At 41.8% G+C, this 20,165-nt stretch overlaps 1 protein-coding gene across 2 annotated transcripts in view; it reads right to left on the bottom strand.

Moving 5' to 3' along the window:
• Positions 1-208: 208 nt before the first annotated feature.
• LAMB4 (laminin subunit beta 4) overlaps positions 209-20,165 on the bottom strand; it is a 42,744-nt gene continuing 22,787 nt past the window's right edge. Inside the window, exons 21-35 of one of the 2 annotated variants that reach the window (XM_031059038.1) lie at positions 20,136-20,165; positions 18,062-18,219; positions 16,352-16,576; positions 15,023-15,243; positions 13,775-13,871; positions 13,065-13,440; positions 12,540-12,700; positions 9,212-9,417; positions 8,092-8,295; positions 6,287-6,431; positions 4,265-4,469; positions 3,503-3,641; positions 3,091-3,267; positions 1,947-2,100; positions 209-574 (exon numbers count right to left, since the gene is read on the bottom strand). The exon at positions 20,136-20,165 is cut by the window's right edge and continues 148 nt beyond it. In XM_031059038.1, coding sequence (XP_030914898.1) covers positions 435-574; positions 1,947-2,100; positions 3,091-3,267; positions 3,503-3,641; positions 4,265-4,469; positions 6,287-6,431; positions 8,092-8,295; positions 9,212-9,417; positions 12,540-12,700; positions 13,065-13,440; positions 13,775-13,871; positions 15,023-15,243; positions 16,352-16,576; positions 18,062-18,219; positions 20,136-20,165 — 2,638 coding nt within the window. In that variant the 3' untranslated portion in view covers positions 209-434. Of the gene's footprint in view, positions 575-1,946; positions 2,101-3,090; positions 3,268-3,502; positions 3,642-4,264; positions 4,470-6,286; positions 6,432-8,091; positions 8,296-9,211; positions 9,418-12,103; positions 12,352-12,539; positions 12,701-13,064; positions 13,441-13,774; positions 13,872-15,022; positions 15,244-16,351; positions 16,577-18,061; positions 18,220-20,135 lie in introns of those variants that run through there. The other variant, XM_031059039.1, reaches the window with a different exon arrangement.

Raw genomic sequence — 20,165 nt, 5'->3', positions numbered from 1 at the left:
TGTCACCTGCATGGCCCCATCTGAGCCTCGGCAGCCCTGTGCAGGGTGGTGGCACAACCACGGGTTTAGGGGTTGGCAGAAGACACGGGGTGTTGGGAGTCTGTCTTTGAGACAGCTACCAGCAGCTCCCTGGGCAATCCTCCTCTTGCATTTCCAGCCCCACCACCACAGGAAGCCCTAGACTGTGCACAGGTGTGTACTGTAGAGCTCCCTCAAAGACTACACCTGATTACTAAATCAGATGGTTTATTACAAGGTATTTTCTATTTCCGTGTAAACTCAACTGGACAAAAGAAGAAAAAGAAAAAAAGGTTACATTATTCACTAGGCCACTTCAGATGCATTTCCAGAGGACAGTGGCCTGTGCCAGGATGCTCAGGACGTGGTAATCATGGTGATTTCAGCTTCATTTTACCTGATGGTCTGTTCAGACCCTAGCTCTTGCATGTTGCATACTTGCTTTCCTGCTCCATGATTTCATTTTTAATGGCTATCACTTGTTCCTCTAGTTGTCTCAGTTGCTCTGCCTTATCTTGTTTGGTTTGATTTAGTTCCTGAAGCTTCTTCTCCAAATCTGGAAAAGCAGAGACATGCACTGATATGAGCAATGATGCTCACATTTGTTGTGTAAGTAAAATCCAGTGATTAGCAGCATTTCTTTTCTCATAAGTTTTAGAGACAATAAGCCCATTTTGAATGGGGAATGTTATATGTGCAACTGGAGGGAAAAATCTGGCTTCTGGATAGCAAGAGGAGCACAATAGCCTTGAAGAAATAAATTTCTCAGCATGTGCTTTTGTCCATCAGCTAGGATGGGACAGGACATGGAGCTCTTCAAGGACTTGGTTTAAATGGAAACACTCAGAGGAGCAGTGTGTCCACTGATGTGTGTAAAGCCTAGACAATTTGGGTGTGATGGGCTTAGGTCTCCCTCACTTGTGTAGCTGTTTTCTGCTGGTTCCTGTGAAGTTACACCAATGTAAACATATTGGTAATGAGTTAAACCCACAGATTCACTGCCTGTTTCTCATGTCCTTATCATTCAGGCATTTGGAGTGACTTGGATGATCTTAATGCCTTTCTTCAAGGTCTGTGCTCAAAATATTTATTTGGATCCTGTCCTGAAGAGTTTTCTCCTGGGATAGAGTTTCTGCTTCAGTTTTGCTGATGTTACATGGTATTTTCTGACATTGAGCCTGGCAGGATCCTAGGCCTAAGGGTTCTCAGTGGGAATGCCCAGATCTCCACTACAAGGAGAATTAGGTTCCCTGTGTGCAGGGACATGAGATGTGCTCCGCCTTTTTGGTGAGCCTCTGAGCCTGTGTGAGCAGCAGTGTGTGCCGGGACAGCCACAGCAGCTCTGCTTGGAGTGCCCATGGCCCCTCTGCCTGACAGTCATGGCCTCCCAGATTCAGGGCACGTCAGCTTCAGTCTCCACAAGCTGTAGTTGTAGCTGGTTTGCTCTGCCATTGCTCAGAGATAATGTCTGAAGGGGAGCAAGTATGGGCTGATGGAAAACAGCTGCCCTGCAGCTTTGTCACACCAGCCCTTGCCTGGGTGACGTGGGGAAAGACAGAGCGAAGAGGAAGGAGAGAAGGTCCAAGTGCCCAAAGCAAATGCATAAATCAGGGCCTCCAGATAAATCTGCAGACAGCTTTTATGCAGGTTTTGCAATAGCCCTGTTTTTAAACTAAAGAAAATCTCTGCAGGTCCCTGTGTGGACAGTTCTTAACCTTTGCTTATAGCAATCTATTTAAGTCAGAAAAAGTACCTAAGCCAAATCAATTCAACTGCTTTTAAAATGCAGGCAGGGATTTTCACCAGGTAAACTGTTTTAAACCTAATTTTGGGTGAACTTGGTGTGTTAGTGTCTGTGGGGAAGGACTTCAGCCTTGCATTCATGACTACACAGTGTTTACCACTCACTGTGGAAGTGAGAATATCACCTGTTATTCTTTTTATCTTTTTTTCAGTCTCTTCAGCCAGTTTTTCTGCTTCTTCTTTCAACTGCTTCACTTTTTGTAATGTTACTTTTGGAGGTCCTTGGGTTTTTAGCTTTTCTTGAAGAATGGTGTACTTTCTTTTAACGTCAGTAAATTCCTGTAACGAAATGTCATTACTTAAAGAGACTCTCATAATTAATCTGGTGTACAGAAGGAAGTTTTAATACTTTTTTAACATCCTCTTTGAACCAAAGTTTAGATTCCCCATTCTCTTAAATATTAAAAAATAGATCCTTAATTTGTAGACATTGAAAAATGCATTGCAAAACGTGATAGAAATCAATTAAAACAATCTGCCTGTGGAGTAATCTAAAGGAGAGGGAGGGGCAAGGATATAAAGAAAATACTATTTAAGATATTTAAGTTTATGCTGGTTTTGCTTCTGTTGATAGGGCTTTTCTGTAAATTTCATTTTGCCATAAGGCTTAATTCAAATTTAATGAATTATCTGTAGCAGCATTGGGGGTTTTACATTTTCAATTGCAGTAATATTTACTGGCTGATCTGTTTCCTGCTGGTCTAGGTTGCTGTTGAGGCTGCAGTTTAGATTTTGCCTACAGTTCTTGTAACTTGGAAGTATGGCCATGTTCCAAGCTCGTGGTATGGGTACTTGGTTCTTGCCATTTTAGCAAATTTTTAGCTGCATTTTCAAAAAACTGAACTACTGGAAAGCAAGCCAATCAAAAACTCCAAGTAACTCCCACAGCAATTTTCTCTGAAGGAGAACGGCACAGGATGAATTGTCTGGGTGCTTCCATCACTCATGTATTTTAATATCTGGTTTTGTGATTTGTTCTGTTGTGTTTATTGGTGCCCATGGTGACTACAACTCTTATACACAGTGCAAGAAAAATGTCTTGAAGTAGCCAGAGAAATGTGTATGTTTTCTGTCATTCCAGCAAACAGAAGTGTATGCCAGAAACCTTAAAATAAAACACAAATTCTTCTTAACCATGGCATTTTACACTGCATGGCATACGGAAAATGTTAAAAGTTTTTATGACAGCATGGCAATGCTTCTGAAGCAAAAATACTACTAAACATGGAGGAGGGTTTTTTCCCCTTAACATATGACAGAAGAGCTTACATTATCCATTTTCTGGGCTTGCTTGTGAGCTGCTTCTGCCTCTGCTCTTGCCTTTGTAGCTTGATTCTTGTTCATCAGCATTTTTGCCTGCCATGTGGCACTTTCATCTTCCATCTCAGTCTGTTTGGCTGACAAGTCATTTAGTTTATTGTTTGTCTTGTTCACTTGGTTCTCAGCCTAAAACAGAGCAATTGAAGGCTGTGATTTCTTATTCAACATCCATCCAGCTTGTGGAGTGTGGTAATGAGAGACTGTCAGTGGATTAAGAGATACTTAAGCAGTATGGAATTGGTGTCATATCTGTGCCACATTCTGGTTTTGTTTATTTAAGTTTATATTAAGGAAACTTCAGAATGAAGTATCTCTTTCTAATAAATCTAGCAAATAAATTAAAATATTTGCAGCAGGATACCTGAGAGATTTGTGTTCTGATGCTTTGTATCTCTTCATTTGACTTTATGATGGTGCTTTTGGAGTGTCCTTGGGACTTCACAACATTTTTTAGTTTATTATTAATTTCATCCACTGGCAGAAGAGCTTTAGCTGCTTTGCTAAAATGGAAAAAAGGAATTGCATGGAGTATTTTGGTGTGGTGAGCAAAGCAAGAACATGTTTCAAATACACCCATGCTGACATACAGGAGTGTTTCCTCAAGCCCAACAACAACCATTAAAATTGTGGTAAACTGGTAAAGCAAAACCTCAGAAAAGGGCTTTTTGGGGAGCACCTGAGTTGCTGTACTCAGGGTGAGGCTGGATGCTGCTGGCTGCCTGGTGGTGCACAGCTAGGAGGGAACACTCATGGGTGAACATGTTTTTTCTCTTGTTGGGTCTTTCTCACCCTTATTCAAACCACCCAGTGAGCCAGATGTAATGCTCCACCAGGTCCAAGGTGGAGTTAAGGAGCTGCTTTGGCCTCTGTGGCTCAGCAGGCAGAGGAGCCAAGAGCTGTCAGGAGCTGCTCCTTTCAGCACGTTGGCTCCTGCAGCACGAGTGGCAGTGGCTCCTTCCTGCTGGAGAGGCCCTGTGGAAAAGGCAAGGTGGAACCTCCACCTGAACTCTCCTCCCAGGGTTACTGGGATACTGCCAGGGGAATGGAGCAGTCCTGCTGTGCACAGTACCACCCCAGCTGGAGCTGGCACACCAGCATCACCAGCATGAAATACTCTACTTACTCAGCTTCTCGTGCCTCCACCAGCAGTGTCTGAGCATCCTCCCTTTTTATGTTTCTCTTGTTATTCAGTTTGTACTTCTCACAGTGGTTTGTAATGCTTTGGAGTTTGCCAAGCATGCCTGTGAGCTCTTGTGGAGTCAGGGGAAGGTTTATTTGCAGAACATAATTTGCCACCTTCTCAATGTCTTCTGGAGGTGCACTCTCATCTGCAACAGAAATGGAGCTGAGAGGATCCTGAAGCAGCTCCTTCCTCCCTGTAAATGGTCTTTATGGCTGCCCACCCTTTGAGTTATGTGGGAGAATAAAGCTGACAGGCACAGCAAGGGGGTAAGAGAATTATCTCCAACATTTTGTAATTTAATATTATGCTTTCAGATACTGCTGTTAGTGTTGTCAGAACTGGCTGAAATGAGGATTTGAACCCACTTTGAACTGAGTTATTAAAATTCTGATGTAGGACAGAGCCTGTGGAGGGCTTTAAATCAGTGCCCAGCACAGCTAGATGTGTCAGAGCCCATTTCTCCCTTGGCCCACAGATCAAAGAGGTGCTGGTGGGGCTGGGGTGTGAATGGAGATTTCCAAGCTGGCCAGTGGGTGTAATCCCTTCCCTGGATTTGCCATAATATTGAGAAAGTGGTTCCTTTGCTGGTTAATGAGAAAGGCTAAGCTGCAGAGGGAACTTGGGTCAGACTTGCATAGGATGTGAATTTACCGTAGAAAAAAAAACATATTTTGACAATTCCCATTACAAACGAGCTTGTCCTGCTCTTTGCTAAGAGGCAGAGGAACACACAGACTAGTCAATGTCTTCAGAAGCCACATCATCAGTTTTGTCTTCTGATCACTTCCATTTATAGACAAGACTTTGTATGATAAAGCAGTTGAGATATATTAAATAGTTGTGTTAATCAACACAGTAAGTCAGCAAGAATTAAATAGAAGACATTTAGTGTGCAAACAGTAGTGCATTCCTGAGAGCTATTTTCTGTAGAAATATATTCATCCAGAATCACCATCCACATCAATGTCAAGTACAGAAGATTTAATGTATTTATAATGTTTAACTGTATGCTTCTCAGCTGTTCCTGTTCTTAAAATTAACAAAACAAAGATTTGAAAAAAATATTTTAAAATTGTTAATAAATGCTGTCTATCCACTAAGAAACATTAAAGAAGAGTGAAAGATGGACTTTTCAGTGGCTATCAATAAAAATCTGAGACTCTTAAGCAATCAAATGGACTGAAATCTTCTAAATCAATAAAATAATGTAAATTTTTCTGAACAAAAGAAGTCCTCTGTCCTCTGCCCTTGCTCCCATTTGGACATAGAGGTATGAATGCCAAAAGACTGCAATCCATAGAAATTTATGAGATCAGCTACATTGAAGAGATTACAGAAAATCCTGCCACATTTGAACCCTTTGATGTGCATCTCGTAAAAAAAAATCAGGATCTGTTTCCTACAGCGTTTTTCTGCAATCCTGAGAGTGGAAAATTTTTAGGGTAGATACAGTTGTTTTGTTATTTTTTTTTATGAGATCTGTGAAGTTCTACCAGAATCCTTTGATTCCTCGAGTTACAGCTTTATAGAGAGGATGGAGTGGGATGTGTCCTAATTCCCACGCTCCCTACTGAGAGCCTCTATTTATGGGCCTGGAAGAAGGGGGTGAAATAACAATTTAAGGATGCATTGGACATGTCTGGCCATTATATATTGTATGAAATTATTTTAGTAGTCCTTTACTCAGATAAACCAGGAACAGAGAGAGTTACTTCAAATTAAACTCAGTAATAAAAGATGATAATCAGAATGTAACAGATATATTGTAAAATTGATACAAAGTGCTGTCACCTGGGACAAAGAAGCACTAGAAAAGAGGGATTGAAATAGTTTGCACAGCTCAGGAAGTAGATGAGAAATTTCATGCATACACAGATAGATGGTCTTCTGGCTGTCTATTATGCTGTATTATATTGGAATATATTTATGAAAAATTAGTCAAAAAGAACATTGCATATTTACCTAACAAGAAGTCTTTCACTTTTTGGATGAACTCCTTAGTGATCTCTCCATCAACTTCAATTTGATTGATAGCTGTCTCCAGTTGCCCATTAAATCGTGAGCCTTTCAGTTTGCTGTCTTCTGCCATTTTTCTAATGCTTTTAACCTGGAAATATTATTAGAAACAGCAGTGCCATTTTCTGGAGGTTATCTGCCACTGCTTTGCAAGTTGGGCTCTGACACAAAGGTAATTTCGATCCAAGCCTCAGCTGGAATCACTTGATGTGGCTTTGAAAAGTCGTAGGAGACCTCTTTGGGGAACTCCAGAAGCTGCTACATCCTGGGCTTCATCTGGCCTCAGAAAAAGCCTAAATCATGCATTTTTTCCTCTCTGCAACCCCTGCTAAACCACAGCCCCCTCCTGTTTCTAAAAAAGAGTACTGACAGTTATTGCCGTGCTGTAGCTTTTCAGTGATCAGATTCAGGTCTAAGCAGATCTTATTAGATTCAGATCTGATTCGAGAAAGTGTAATTTCATTTGTCATTTCATATTGGACTTGCTGTTAAAAAACAGCTAAAGAGGTGTCTCAGTTTGGAAAGACAGGAATCTGCTAAGGAAGGCAGGAGCCTCCCTGAAATGGAGAATGTAAACCCTCCCCACCCCTCCAAATTGCTATAAATCTTAACAAGAGGACACAAGGAAGGTAGAGTTCAAGGCTTGTCTTTAAAAGTTATGTTTCACCACTAAATTAGTATTCTTGATAATTTTAACGAGAACTTTAGACTAATTATCAAATTTCAATGGTATTTTACTTTGGTAGGGGCTTTGCCTTCGAGAATGGCCCAGGTACATCTGTGGTCAGCAGAGGGAAGAGATTTGGTCTTTCCCCATGCAGTGAGGAAAATGCTGATGGTTTTATTTCCGAAATGGCTCAGAATAGTTCACTCAGATTACCACGGAGGTGCCTGAGGCTTGTGCCCCGCAGGCGATGCCCCGGCAGCCCGGCAGGCGCTCCCCGGGCTCGGCGGTGCCCCCGGGGCCCCAGGGCGGTGCCCCAGCTGCTCATTTCCAGACCGGCTGGCTGGGATGCAGTGCCGAGGGCATTTTGAAAAGAGGAAATGGATGCCCAGGCATCCTGCAGGGACAGGACAAAGCCACAGCAGAATGTAATTTCTGCTGAAAATGTGCTTTGCCTATAACTGGAACAGGCATCATCTCTGACTGTTAATAAGAACAAACTCCTTACTGCTGCTTTGGGATTTGTCTGTTTTGTTTCCCTGGCATATGTTGCATTGGCCACACTTTGCTTGAATTATTATTCACTGCTACTGTGCAGTATAGTCAACTAATGGATGCCCTCCGAAACGTTACTGGGGGCAGAAAAGCTTCATCTTGAAATTATTTTCAAAAGGAATTTATTGGCAAACATAAGAGTAGTATGAAGTTGTATAAATAGAGCTTAACACCATGCACAGCAGTAATCCCATTGCAATAAGCATGTCAGGCTGCTGACAAATGGTGCCATTTGAATCTTTCCCAGTAAAAATTTGGACAATTCTAGCCTGAAACCACCTACTCCCATAGAAACATGGCACCATGACTTTTGAAATCAGCAGCAATGAGGAAGAAGATCTAGATAAAGCCAATCTCTTGGTGGCGCTGACACCTGGTACTGAATCATGATAGGTCTATAATGCTGGGACAGAGTCCATCACTATGTCACCGTCTTTGTCCAAAGAGCAGATGAGTTTTTCTGGATTTGTGACCTCCCAAATCTCATCCTCCATCCATTTCACTGAACAAATGTAGGTTTGATATACAGCACCTGATTCTCAGGTTCCCGTAGCTGAGTAGTCAAGTTATTTAGCATCACAGCAGTCTCCTCAGCTTTCCTGAAGGCCTCGGAGGAGAGAGGAAGAGCTCCACTGCAGTCTGGGCCACCACAATGCCTTAGTCCATGATTGTCCTGGCACAAAGCTCCCCCACAGGGTGCTGTGGCACATGGCTGGTCTCCTGGCACACCACAGACCTGCAAGAGGGAAGATGCTTATGTCCAGACTCCTCTGGGGGCCTGAGATACACTCCTGAGGGAAGGAAGATGTTTGGCATCATGTGAACATTGGATATATGATAGGATATTCCCCAAGACACAGCATCTGGTCTTTATAAAGATGGGTATCACTGCCATTACAGGTCCCTCTCCCCTGATTTGAAGGATGCAATGGCAGCACCCATGGCTCTGAGCATCCTTGCAGGAGCCATTTGTTAGGCTCCAAGAGTTGCACCAAGACCCTTGCTTCACTCTTCTTTAGCAAAAGGGCTGAAGCCATTCCCTAACTATATCCAGCCCATGGATCAATGGCTTCTTCTAAAGGATCCAGGTAATCTCTAACAGAACAAGGTGCCATGTCTAGTCCTCCATGTATTTTGACACAGATATGGAACCTATAGGCTTAGGTGGATGATCTCTTCCAGATTTGTCATTAATTGGTACTATCAGGTATTTACTGCTGCCTGCAGAAGAACAGAAATCCCCTTCTTTCCCAGAGGTGACACAAAGGATATGTGAGCACTCCCCATCCGCTCCAGGACAAAGTCACTCTGGTTAGTTTAACTTACTCATGGAGGAGGTTTGCCTTAATCTTCCTGAAATTACTCTGATGACTCTTGAGACTTGAGAGTGCTGAAACAGTTCCTTGTGCTGGGAACAATGGCTTCCAGAATGTTGGAAATAACTACAGCTGAGAAGTGCAGTTGTTCTGATGTGATTGGCTGTGGCAAGGAAGTGCCATTTCCCAGACTTAAAGATGCATGTAAGCATCCTTTTAAAATAAAACCTACTACAACATAAAAAAAAAAAAAAAAAAAAGAAAAGAAAAGAAAAAAAAAGAGGTTTTTGTTTTTTAGGGTTTTTTAAGCTTTCATTCAAAATCCACAGCACCTACCTTTTCATTCAAGTCTTGGATGTCAGGGCTTTTGATCATTCTGAGCTGTTGCAGCACAGTGCTTGCGTTAAAGACCTGATGGTCCAACATAGCGAGGGCCTTGTTCCTGGTGTACTCTGAGTGTCTTACAACAGAGGTTGTCCCCCTGGTCCTCTGTTCTGCCAGCAGTGATACTTCAGAGTGTTTCCTAATGTTGCTGATGGCCTCTGTACCAACAGAAATAGGGTTTAGTACCAACTGCATTTGGTTGCATTCAGTTTGTGCATTTGCTTGAATTCTGGACAATTGCTGAGTGACAGCTGATTCACTGGTGTTTAATTTGGGAAGCAGGAAAGGGCAGGAACTTTCTTTTCCTCAGCCAAGCCTTTTAATCCTTTACTTATCCAGTTGCCAAATAGAAATAGTTATTGATGCTCATAAAACCTGCTAAACTAGGTGAAAAAATGGTGGATCCTATGTCATCCACAGGATGCCAAGGTGTTTGACAAGGCAACAGAATAGTTAGAAGTATGAAAGAGATCCCATTATTGACACTAACTGCTACAGATCTGCATTCATCAGTAGCTCATGCATTGCTGCATTGTTGATTGAATAAAAGCTCCTGACATTTATTATGTTTTAAGCAGGAAAACTCTTTCTGCCAGTTGTCATGAAACAATCAGGTGCCTGATTGTGAGTCAGGAAAATAACCATCCTTTCTGCTCAGCATAGCACCCAAGAGTTAAGTGGTCTGCTAGAGTAAGACCAAAATTTATATTACAAATGGGAATATATGAGGGCTTTTTTGCCTCTGGAAAATCCAGTTTCAGGATTGATGAATTTAAAAAAAAAAACACTTCCATGATAAGCTAATAGGCCAGGCTAAAAATGCTTTCCAGCAAGAGTCTTGTTTGTTTAGTGAAAGCTTTTCCTTAAGTAGGCTCAAAAGGGTTGGAGAATATTATATTTTTCGCAGATTAATACCCTGAGAAAAGGATTCAGGCCCTTTGCAACACACATAATTTAAAGCTGTTACTGCTGCTGTTGAGGTTTCCCAGATCTCTGGAGAGCCCAGATTTGTGCCCACATTCCTAGGCAGAAATATGTCCAGAGCCAGAATTGATGTGTCAGCAGTGAAAAAGCCTTAGAGGTCTCTGATTAACATCTGTCTTTGTGCTGGTAACTGACTCAGTTACGAGTTGAAGTCAAAGACAAGACACTCAATCCTGTGTGTTTTGATTCAGGCTCTAAAGCCCTTGGCTGTGCTTTGATTGAAGCTGAACAATGTTAGTTGTCATGTGGAACCAGGGCTATTTATTTATCTTGTAATTCTTGGAAAAAATATACAGTTTAAAGCTAGCTCTTAATACAAAATACCTGGCAAGAGATTGCTGTAACTCCTCGTCTAAGCCAGAGATTTTTTTCTGTGCGACAATTCCATTGCAGGAATATTTCACAGTGGTTCAGCTCTCCATTGAGTGGCCTAAATGCATTTTCCACATTTGGTTTTTGATGGAGCTGCAGAGATTCCAAGTTCCTTTACATTAAACACAGTGTCTTAGCTCAGGCTTGATTTATAGCCTAGGAAGCTTCTCTCACTGTGTTACTGCACCTCAGCTGCTGCAAAGCCAGGGGCCAATGCTGGAAAGCCATAATTTAATGAGATCTCATAGACTGCAAACATTCTTTTAAGGGCACTTGCATCTTGGTTTTTCCAGTGGTTTTAATTTATCATTAGATATTGATGTTTCCAGGTCATCTAGCTGAATGTGTGCCTGTGAGGCAGACTCCAACTCCTGATCCTCTGCACAGAGACAGTCAGGAGCTCATTCTGTGTGTGTGTCTATGGCACGAGTGCCAGATGTGCCCCAGATGGTGAATCTGCCTCAGCAAAAAGGAGAGGAAAAGCAGAGCCACAGATAGGATATGCTGCTGGTCTGAAAGGAAGGAGGAGCCAGTCTCTCCCCTGGGTATCAGAAAAGCTGTTTATCTTGAGGGAAATGTTATTTTTGTGCTATTATATGCTTGGTAGCAGAACCAATGAATATTTGTGGCCTTGATAGGAAATTCATCTTAAATTCAAGGTCTTCCCCTCCCCACACTCCCACGTGCTTTTTATAGGGCTGTTTATCTGTCTCCAGAGGCCAAAAGATTAAGTGGGTTTGGAATGTGACCAGAGAGCACCATGGATGCTTCAGCTCTGTGTCCACTGCTCTCCCTGGGATTTAATTTATCTTTGCCTTTCTGCCTTTCTGCCTTTCTGTCTGTGCAAGGCTCAGTTGAATTGAGAAGTGGAGCCTGGGAGAGCTCTGCTGGCTGCTTGCAGAGGAGCTGCCCCAGGGGGCTGCCAAGTACAACAGGGCACGGGAGCCCTAAACCTTTGTTAATCCCTCTTTTCCTCTCTCCCATTCCCTCCACTTTGCATTTTGTTGACTTTTCCTTCTTTTTTCTTTTTCCTTTCTTTTTATTAAAACAAACAAACTAAAACAAACAAACAAAAAACCCCAAACCAAACCAAACCAAAAACCCAACTTGCCTGGGCCAAGTTTTTCTTGCCTGAATGAAACACAGAGGAACTGTAAGTGGGAGTGCACTGCTTGTAGACTGTGTCTTCTGCGGTGAGCACCCTGTCTTCTGGGGGTTCATATCTTGGCAGCCATCTCTTTGGAGAGGATTCTGCTGACCGTCTCCTGCCATTGTGGGTGGTGTAGCATCTGTTCAAGATCCCTGCCTGACACAGCCCCATTTTTCTCCAGAAACTAGTGTGGGACATCATCATTACAGCTATTAGCAGCTGATGGAGACTAAACTCAAACACAGAGGATGTAATTCTTTCAAAAGTGCCAAGGAGCTCAGTTCTGCTTTCACATTTTTTGATGATGGAGAGCTACTTCTGTCCCACATAAAGTCAAGTATTTTCCCATGAGAACACTAGGAAGCTGCACTATGACACAATGCTTTAATTAAATAAACTGTTCCTGTACAAGGTTCTTTAAGTATTCCTAAGAGGAGTCAAACGTGCTGGGGGAATCCTTTGCTGTTCCACTGCATGTGAGTCTGTACTGTGAAACTGGGTTTCTTTTGTATCCTGATGTAAGCATTTGGATTTATGAGACTTCTGACAGATGTGACCCTGGCGCGTGCATCTGAAATTTGGGATGCTAGAAATCACAGCATTTTAAGACAAAAGAGAATTTGGAAAGTCAGTATAAAATGTTATTAGTGTCAACATTTTTGTGCTACCATAGGGAGCGAAGGGATCTTTAAAATGTTGTATGGTTTAATTATGAGAAAGCATTCCAAAATTTTAGGGAAAATGTCCACCTATTTTAATTAATTGCTGACTTACCTTTGAAGTTCATGTACTGAAAACTTTGATGCAGATGTATTTTTTGTTGTAGAAGTTCAAACACTAGGTTGGCTTCTTCTACTATGTCTTCTATGCTCTTGTTAAGGTCAGGAAATTCAAAGGGTGAACTGTGAAGGGGATCCATCTCTGCAACTTTTTGTCTGAAGGGGATAAGACAGTTATGCAGAAGTCAGATCAGATTGTTCTTAAACTAGAACCAAGTTACACAACATTTTAGAGGGCAAGAGATACATTTACAAATAAGCAAAAACATTTAATTATATGGCTTATTTAGAAAACCTTAAGTATGAATTGGAAATTTCCAGCATTTAACTATATGTCTCTATGGGTTAGGCATATATTAAGGATTATTTTGTTCACAGATCTGTTGAAAACAGTGACTTAGTGGACCAGCATCTGTGTGCTGATCAGAAGTGGGATTTGATATGTAGGGATGGCTGGTGGAGTCTGTGGGAAGACAGTTTTTCAGCTAAGGGATTTTTCCAGGAGCAACCTAGCCCTTACTGAAGGTAGCCCTGAAAATCCCTGATGCCTGAAAGGGCCTCCAGTGAAAGGACAGGATGTCTCAAAATGCGTTCTGTTTCAGAAATGGCATCTTCGAAGGCTTTGAAGCGCAAGTCACAGCTGGGCATTCGTCCTCCTTTAGCTTCCAGCTTTGCTGCAAACCTCATTAAGCCCTGCACAGTCTGAGCAAGAGCAGCAATTTCAGCATCCCACTGATCAAAACAAAGATGACACTGAGGGCAGGAGGGAAAGTCCTTCTCAAAGCCGCGGGCGCACTGGTCGCAGAGCCGGCCGGTGACACCAGCCCGGCAGTTACACGCGCCGGTGGCTTTGTCACACGTGGGCTGGCGGGTCCCCTCCAGGTTACACTCACACGCTGCAAGAAAGGAACAGCAGGTTACATCCAGTTGTTCCTTTTCTGTGGGATTAATGCATGAAAAAGACGCTTTTCAAGATAATAAAAGCAAAGCAGTGTTTTAGCTAGAGCAAGGTGGACTGCACAGTAGTGACTCTTCTTCATCTCTGACTTCCATCTTAACCATTTAAATAAAAATATAGATAAATAATATAAGCACTTGTCCATCTCATACACACAAACATATGAAAGGCTGTTTCTCTACATGAATGCGTTGTTTCCTCTGTGAATATAAAAGGTGAGCATTTATGTTGAGGCAGTTCCTAATTCAGTTGTCCCACGCAATAATACTTACAAACGCAATGCAGCTGGGGATTGCCAAAGTAGTTTTCCTCACATTCATTACAGCATCTTCCACTGTAACCTGGCTTACATGGGCATTGGCCTGTAAGCTGTAAAGACAGATAGGGTGGAATAACTTCCAGCGGAGCAATAGGGCTGGATATACATTATTACAGCTGTACAAGACCTGCAGCAACACTGCTTGCTCAGTCTTTGAACACCATGGTTTGTTTACACAGTATTGGCCCAGCTTTCCTACCTTCCTCCTGAAGATCCTGAAAACAAAATGCAGTCTGAGAAATGGCTTTGCTTAACTAATGTCAGAGATTTTGTATGATCCAATCTACTGATGCTGTTTGGGAACTCATCCTCTGACAATGATCTGAGGATTCTTTTCCTTTGCAAAATAATTATTTTTTATTTTTGCTAGATCTAAGAACTCATCTTAACATTTCAACTTAAACCACACAATACATCAATTGTAACTGAAAACCTTGAGGATATATTATGCAAGTTGCCCTAGAAAAAATATTTTGAAATTCAGCTATTAAATTAGACTCCAGGGAATTACAACTTTGATAACCGCTAGTATTTCTTTGAAGTCAAGAACTAAATTTGCTATAAAAAATAATAAATCTACTGAATAAACTGGAACAGAGAGCATATTGAAAGAAAAATGTGCAAGTACATCAGCAAGATTTGAGGATAAGCTCCTGGTGCTCTGAAGTCAATGGCAGAATTGCTGTTGACTCCATGGGACCACAATTTCACCTCTCTGTTCTGAAATGCTGTTTAATTTTTTTCTACATTCTAGCCCAGAATTGTGCACAGGAATTAAAGATAAGAAAAGGTACTCTAGAGTATGATAGATGAGGCTTGATTAATGTAATGGCCACAGCTGCTACTTTATGAAGATAAACACTTAAAAAATACTCATTAGACTCTTGGGTCCGAGCTTGGATTTCCTTCTTCCCTATATGCGTAGTTATGAGGCAGCTTTTTCCTGTGACATCTTTTTACAATGTATTTCTAAGATCCACTTGACAAAAAAACATGCAAAGAGAAATTGCAAAGCCTCATTATCACAACAACACTTTTGATTTAATGACTCACAGTGTGATTGCACCAACTACAAACTTCCAAAGAATTTTTTGGTTTTAGGGAATATGACAAAAAAACGATCTTCATTTATAAGAGGGTCCCCACTTTGCCATGTCAAAACACCAGCACCTCGGTTTCTGGAAAACGGTAATTTCCTTGCCTGGTTGCACTGGTTGCTTTGGGAGTTCTTTGGATCACAGTCACAGGTCTGACATCCTTTTCCACTGGCCAGGTCCCAGTAGCCAGAGGCACACTGGTCACACGTGGCACCCAGCACATGGGGCAGGCACGGACAAGCTCCTGTGGCTGGGTCACACAGGCAGGCTGCGTCCCCCCCTGGGCACAGGGCAGGCTGAACACCTACCAGATTGCACGTGCAGCCTGGAAAAAGAGGGACAATTACTACAGCAGACAGAAATACAGACAGCTGATGGCCAGTCAGAGCTGGATAGAAAGCCCATGCTGTAGGTTTACTTTTAGTGACCTTGAACATGTTTAATCTCATACACATTATCTGTCTTTCTGTAATAACTCATATATGGCTTTGAGAAAAAAGCTTACTGTGAATGTTCAACCCTTTTAAGATAGGCACAGAAAATGAAGGCTCAGTGTATTTTGAATCTTATTAGAATGCAATGTTAAATATGTTGGGCAAGGATAAGTTGATTTACAGTAGGCATTATCCAGCGTGGGAATCCCCAGTAAGCCAAGTAAGATAAGAAGTCTTCCTTGTAAGGAGCCAAAAGTTCTTACTTAACAATTTCTAACAGACATCTTCCAAGAATGAACAAGGGATGGGCTTGGACTGTATTTTAGAGATTCCCAGAAAAATTGTTTCTTGACTATACTTATAGTTATCTTGGCCATAAAAATTAAATCCTCAATCAGGCACATCTCTGAAAATGAGTTTAGAGAAAAACTGGGAAGAAGCTTGTGCCTTGCTTTTTCTTTCACTCCTACTCTTCTGTTCAAAGTGCTGAGTTACTGATGTGTCCTCATGGAATCTATTCAATTGCCTGAATGCTCTCTCTCTAGCCACTTACTGAAAACAACTGGTAAGGCAGGAAGTTCAGCAAGGGATCATCTGGTTAACTGAGCTCTAACTGAACTTAGTTGGCATCAGCCAGCAACATGGATAAACAATTATCACTGATTCCTTTACTTTTGATTCCTTCCTGAATAAGCTGAATGCACATTTTTTCTTCTAACAGAGAGTACTGCTTTCATTTCACATAGAGTATTTCCTAGGAGTGACATTCAGTATGAGAGTGAGTTGGATGACAAAGAATTTAATAGATGCCATGTTAAGTTATTTGTATCATTGATATATTTATATTTAGTAGATAGAGAAATATATTTGTGATTCTTATATTTTGCTCTATTTATCTTCTTCAGTTTTGTCCTCCCTCCAAGGTCTAGCCTCTCCCTATAGCCTATTTTTTAAAAACATTTCTTGGTAGTAAAACACAGTTGCAGTGTTTTTACTTACTTTGACAGCTTTGATTGAGGGCTGAGCCAAAATAACCTGGTTTGCAGAACTGGCAGTTTGCTCCATGGGTGTTGTGTAAACACTTGGTGCATTCCCCAGTGACCCCGTTACAGGACTCTGGGTCTGTCAAATCAATGTTGTTATTGCAGGGACATGGTGCACAGTCAAGCCCAGGGCTGCTGGGGTTTTTGTAGAACCCACTAGGACACTTGTCACACTGATTGCCTGTCAGAGGACGGTAAAAATATTGTTGGCTGATGGAATTCAAGTGAAACATGTAATTTCCAGTAATATTATTAAAATATTCAGACTGTCTGTTCAAATGCACATTTCCAGTGGAAAATATCCACCTGTTTGAGATCATTGCCCTTTAATTCTCTGAACAGTTTAAATTATATCTTCCCCACTGAAATCTGATGGTAAGACACCCTTCTCATCCCAAGTTGTTTATACCAAGGAAGGCCTTTCAGTAAGAACAATTAGGTGCCCCATCATATAACACCTCCAAACACCTTTTTCCACCAAAGTCCATTCAGTGGCAGTACTCAGGGTTAGCCATATTTGCAGGATTTTCCTTGGCCCTTCACTCCAACAGCAGCATTGGAGGGTGGGGGATACCCAGGAGTTCAGATGAACTCTGATGCTCTGTCCTTGCTGGCATTACAACTAGTACTGCACTTTGTCTCAATGCCTGCCCTGATTTGGGCGCAACCTCTGCATCTCAGAAACCATTCTGGGCAGACTGGTGTTTCTGGAACCACATCCACTGGATCATCCTCAGCCTCTCTTCCTTCACTGTGCTCCTCAGGACTCAGAGCTTTTCTCAATCTCTGAGAAAGTGAGAACACTGCTACAGAGGGGATCAAGAGTCTTGCTGGAAAGGAGCAGGAGCAATAACGTCCAAAACTGAGAAGTGCAGTGATTTGTGAGGACAGAAGCCCCCTGGGTGAACACCAACATAATTTTGACCCTACAGCAATTACTCAAACAAAACCACTCTTGACTTATAAAGAAACCTTGCCTAAGTAAAGATGACAGCATTGGTTTAATTTTCAGCAGTGATTCCCATTAAGCTTTGCTTCCACCAGATCTTTCTAATGCCCAAAGGAAGGGAAATATCTTCAGCTTTCCCTTCAGGAATTCAACCTAAGTCAACATGATCTTAGGAAATGAGGAATCAGTTTACTGCAAAAATATCTGCATTTCAGACAGCTGAGAACAGAAATCCCATTTCTAAAATGACTATTTGAACCATGAAGCAGTCACTTTAAGGCATAATGTCAAAGAATTTCTCTGATTAGGAAATCTTATCAGCTCTTTTTGATGCCCTAGTCATTCCCATTTGGGCTTGCAATGCTTCTTTTTCAGAGGTAACAAGCAACTGCAGTTCTCCCCCCCTGTTCCCACCAGATTAGTGTAATGACCCTGGAAAGGAGGAGATTTCCAGAGAGTGACATCAGAACAATAAATGAATTCACTGTACCCACATAGGTGAATCCCTTTTGAAAACACTAACTGCACAATTCCCATTCTTCCTAGTCAGAACTTAGCCACATAATTTCAGTAAACTCGAGTGCTAACTCCTCTTAGCTGTTTTATTAGCATTACGTCATTGTCATTTCGGAACACATGACAGGTGGAGGATGATAATTTTTTTTCTCTTACATTAATTTAAGTAGTATCAAAACCAGTCTTTATTTTGCTTCATACCTGAATATCCCTCGAGACAATTACAGACAAGCTGTGCAGACTGGGAGTCCTGGTAACAGGAATGTGCAAAATACCTATTGCTTGTAGGCGGCCCTGGGCACATGCATGGGTGGCAGGGTTCTCCATCCAGAGGGTTTCCATAATAGCCATCCATGCACCTGCCAAAGCAGTCAACACAAAGCAGGACAAATTGTCAAGTGCTTCATGCAGGTGAATCAATTTACATGTATACTTTGAAATTAATATTCCAGATCATTGTAATGCTATCTCCATCAATTGGTAGAGATATTTCAAGCTTCAAAGGTGTTCTAAAATGGAAAATCAGAGCTGCATTCTCAAAATCTGAAGCAAAACCAAAAAGCCATATGTTTTCCTTTCAATAAATGTTTGCGAAGACTTTCGCCTACTCTGGAACAATTTAAAACTGAATGATTATGGTTGAGGGGTTTTTGCAAGACAATGGATATATATATATATGCACAATCCAGTCTTCATAGAAACTGAGTAAGGTCACAATGCCCTTGAAGGAGACGAAAGAAGAAGAACATGCTCAGCAACAGACGGTTCAGGATGTAAAGGCAGACAAGAAAACCACAGCGAGATGCGTGAAGAAGAAAAACAAAAATTAACTGAAAGCTTAAAACACATGCACAGAAGGATTTAACCAATCATGTATTAGCTTGAGGCATGAACAATAGAACACAGTATAAATATAGCTTGCTTTTTGCAATAAATTGGCTTCACTTGATCACATTGATCATGGCGTGATGTCCCGTTCCTGATCCTCTGCAGATTATGATATGGCATATCACACATACTCTGCATAGGTAGCTAAAAGCTGCCATATAAAAATTCTGTATATTTACCTATCAACACATATATTCATCTATTTCCATCCAGACACACAGAGTGGTTGGCATGACAGTAAAAAGTGGCAAAAAAGGCAAAAAAGTGGCAAAAAAGGCAAAAAAGCAATGATTCCTCAAGTATACTCAGAGAATACTGCATATTGTAGATGTAACATATGTATTGAGCCATGCTCTGTCTGACATGTTCTGCAAACCTGGGGTAATGGCTCCTTCAAGGTGCTGGTGGCTGTGCTGTTACCCAAACTGGTGGGGGCTTTTGGGGCTCTCTGGGGGCTCAACCACCCTGCCTACCACTGCTGCCTCCGCAACCCAACCCCCCACAGTCCTGCAGCTGCAGCAACAACAACCCAGAGGCTTCTCAGTCTTTGATCTGTTTTACTATGGGAAATGGAAACATTATTATCCTCCCCTGGGAGAATAATCATATAGCCAAGGAGATCCTGCAAAGCCACAGGGCAAAAAGTGTTTCAGTCTCCCATTTTTAATGTTTGCCATCTACAAGTAGAACAGCCAAACACTGTATTGTCTAAAACCACTGCAGGAAAAGTTCAACAGGTTTCATGAAGAAAACCTCTTAAAAATTAATGACAAGGTATAGTCCAGCCAAACCAAACTAAGCAAACCTAATTTCAATGTCCATGTTGAACTGTGATACTGCTGCCAGTGTACAAAACAAAAAAGAGAAGCAGTGCTCTGAATGAAGCTGGAACATGTGGGAAAAGTAATTTTCCGGTGACACGGAACTAATATGACCAGCAAAGAGGGCACATTTACCTACACTCCTTGAAGGTAATTGCAGGTATTAAAATGAGTATTCAGCACAATATTCAGCCTCTTGGCTAGCCTCATGCTGAATTTTAAATTTGAAAGCTGGCAATTTGGAATCTGGCAGGAGTGAGTTTATGTCTCAAATGCCTTCTTGCAGGTAGCCCACTGCAATGCTGGGTGCATGCCCTGCCTGCAGTCCACCCACAGGCATCGCATGCACATTCCCACGTGCAATAGGTAATAGCAATGAAATAGGTACCTGACATTCAGCAGTTTCATGTTTACATGTCAATGACCTGTTAAGTGTTCTGCAAACCTGGGGTAATGGCTCAACGGCCTGTTAAGGTCATTGATGCATTTGTAGGCCCCCAGCTGCACAGGCACTTTGGAGACCAGCAGTGTGTGCTGGAGCCTTGCAGCAGTGCCCATGAACTGACCTCTCGCAGTGCCTTCCAGCGGTGAAGCCG

The sequence above is a fragment of the Geospiza fortis genome, unplaced genomic scaffold, assembly GCF_000277835.1.
Source record: "Geospiza fortis unplaced genomic scaffold, GeoFor_1.0 scaffold424, whole genome shotgun sequence".
NCBI classification, from domain to species: Eukaryota; Metazoa; Chordata; class Aves; order Passeriformes; family Thraupidae; genus Geospiza; species Geospiza fortis.
The sequence above is the reverse complement of the archived record's forward strand: the minus strand, read 5'-3'. Positions and strand labels throughout refer to the sequence as shown.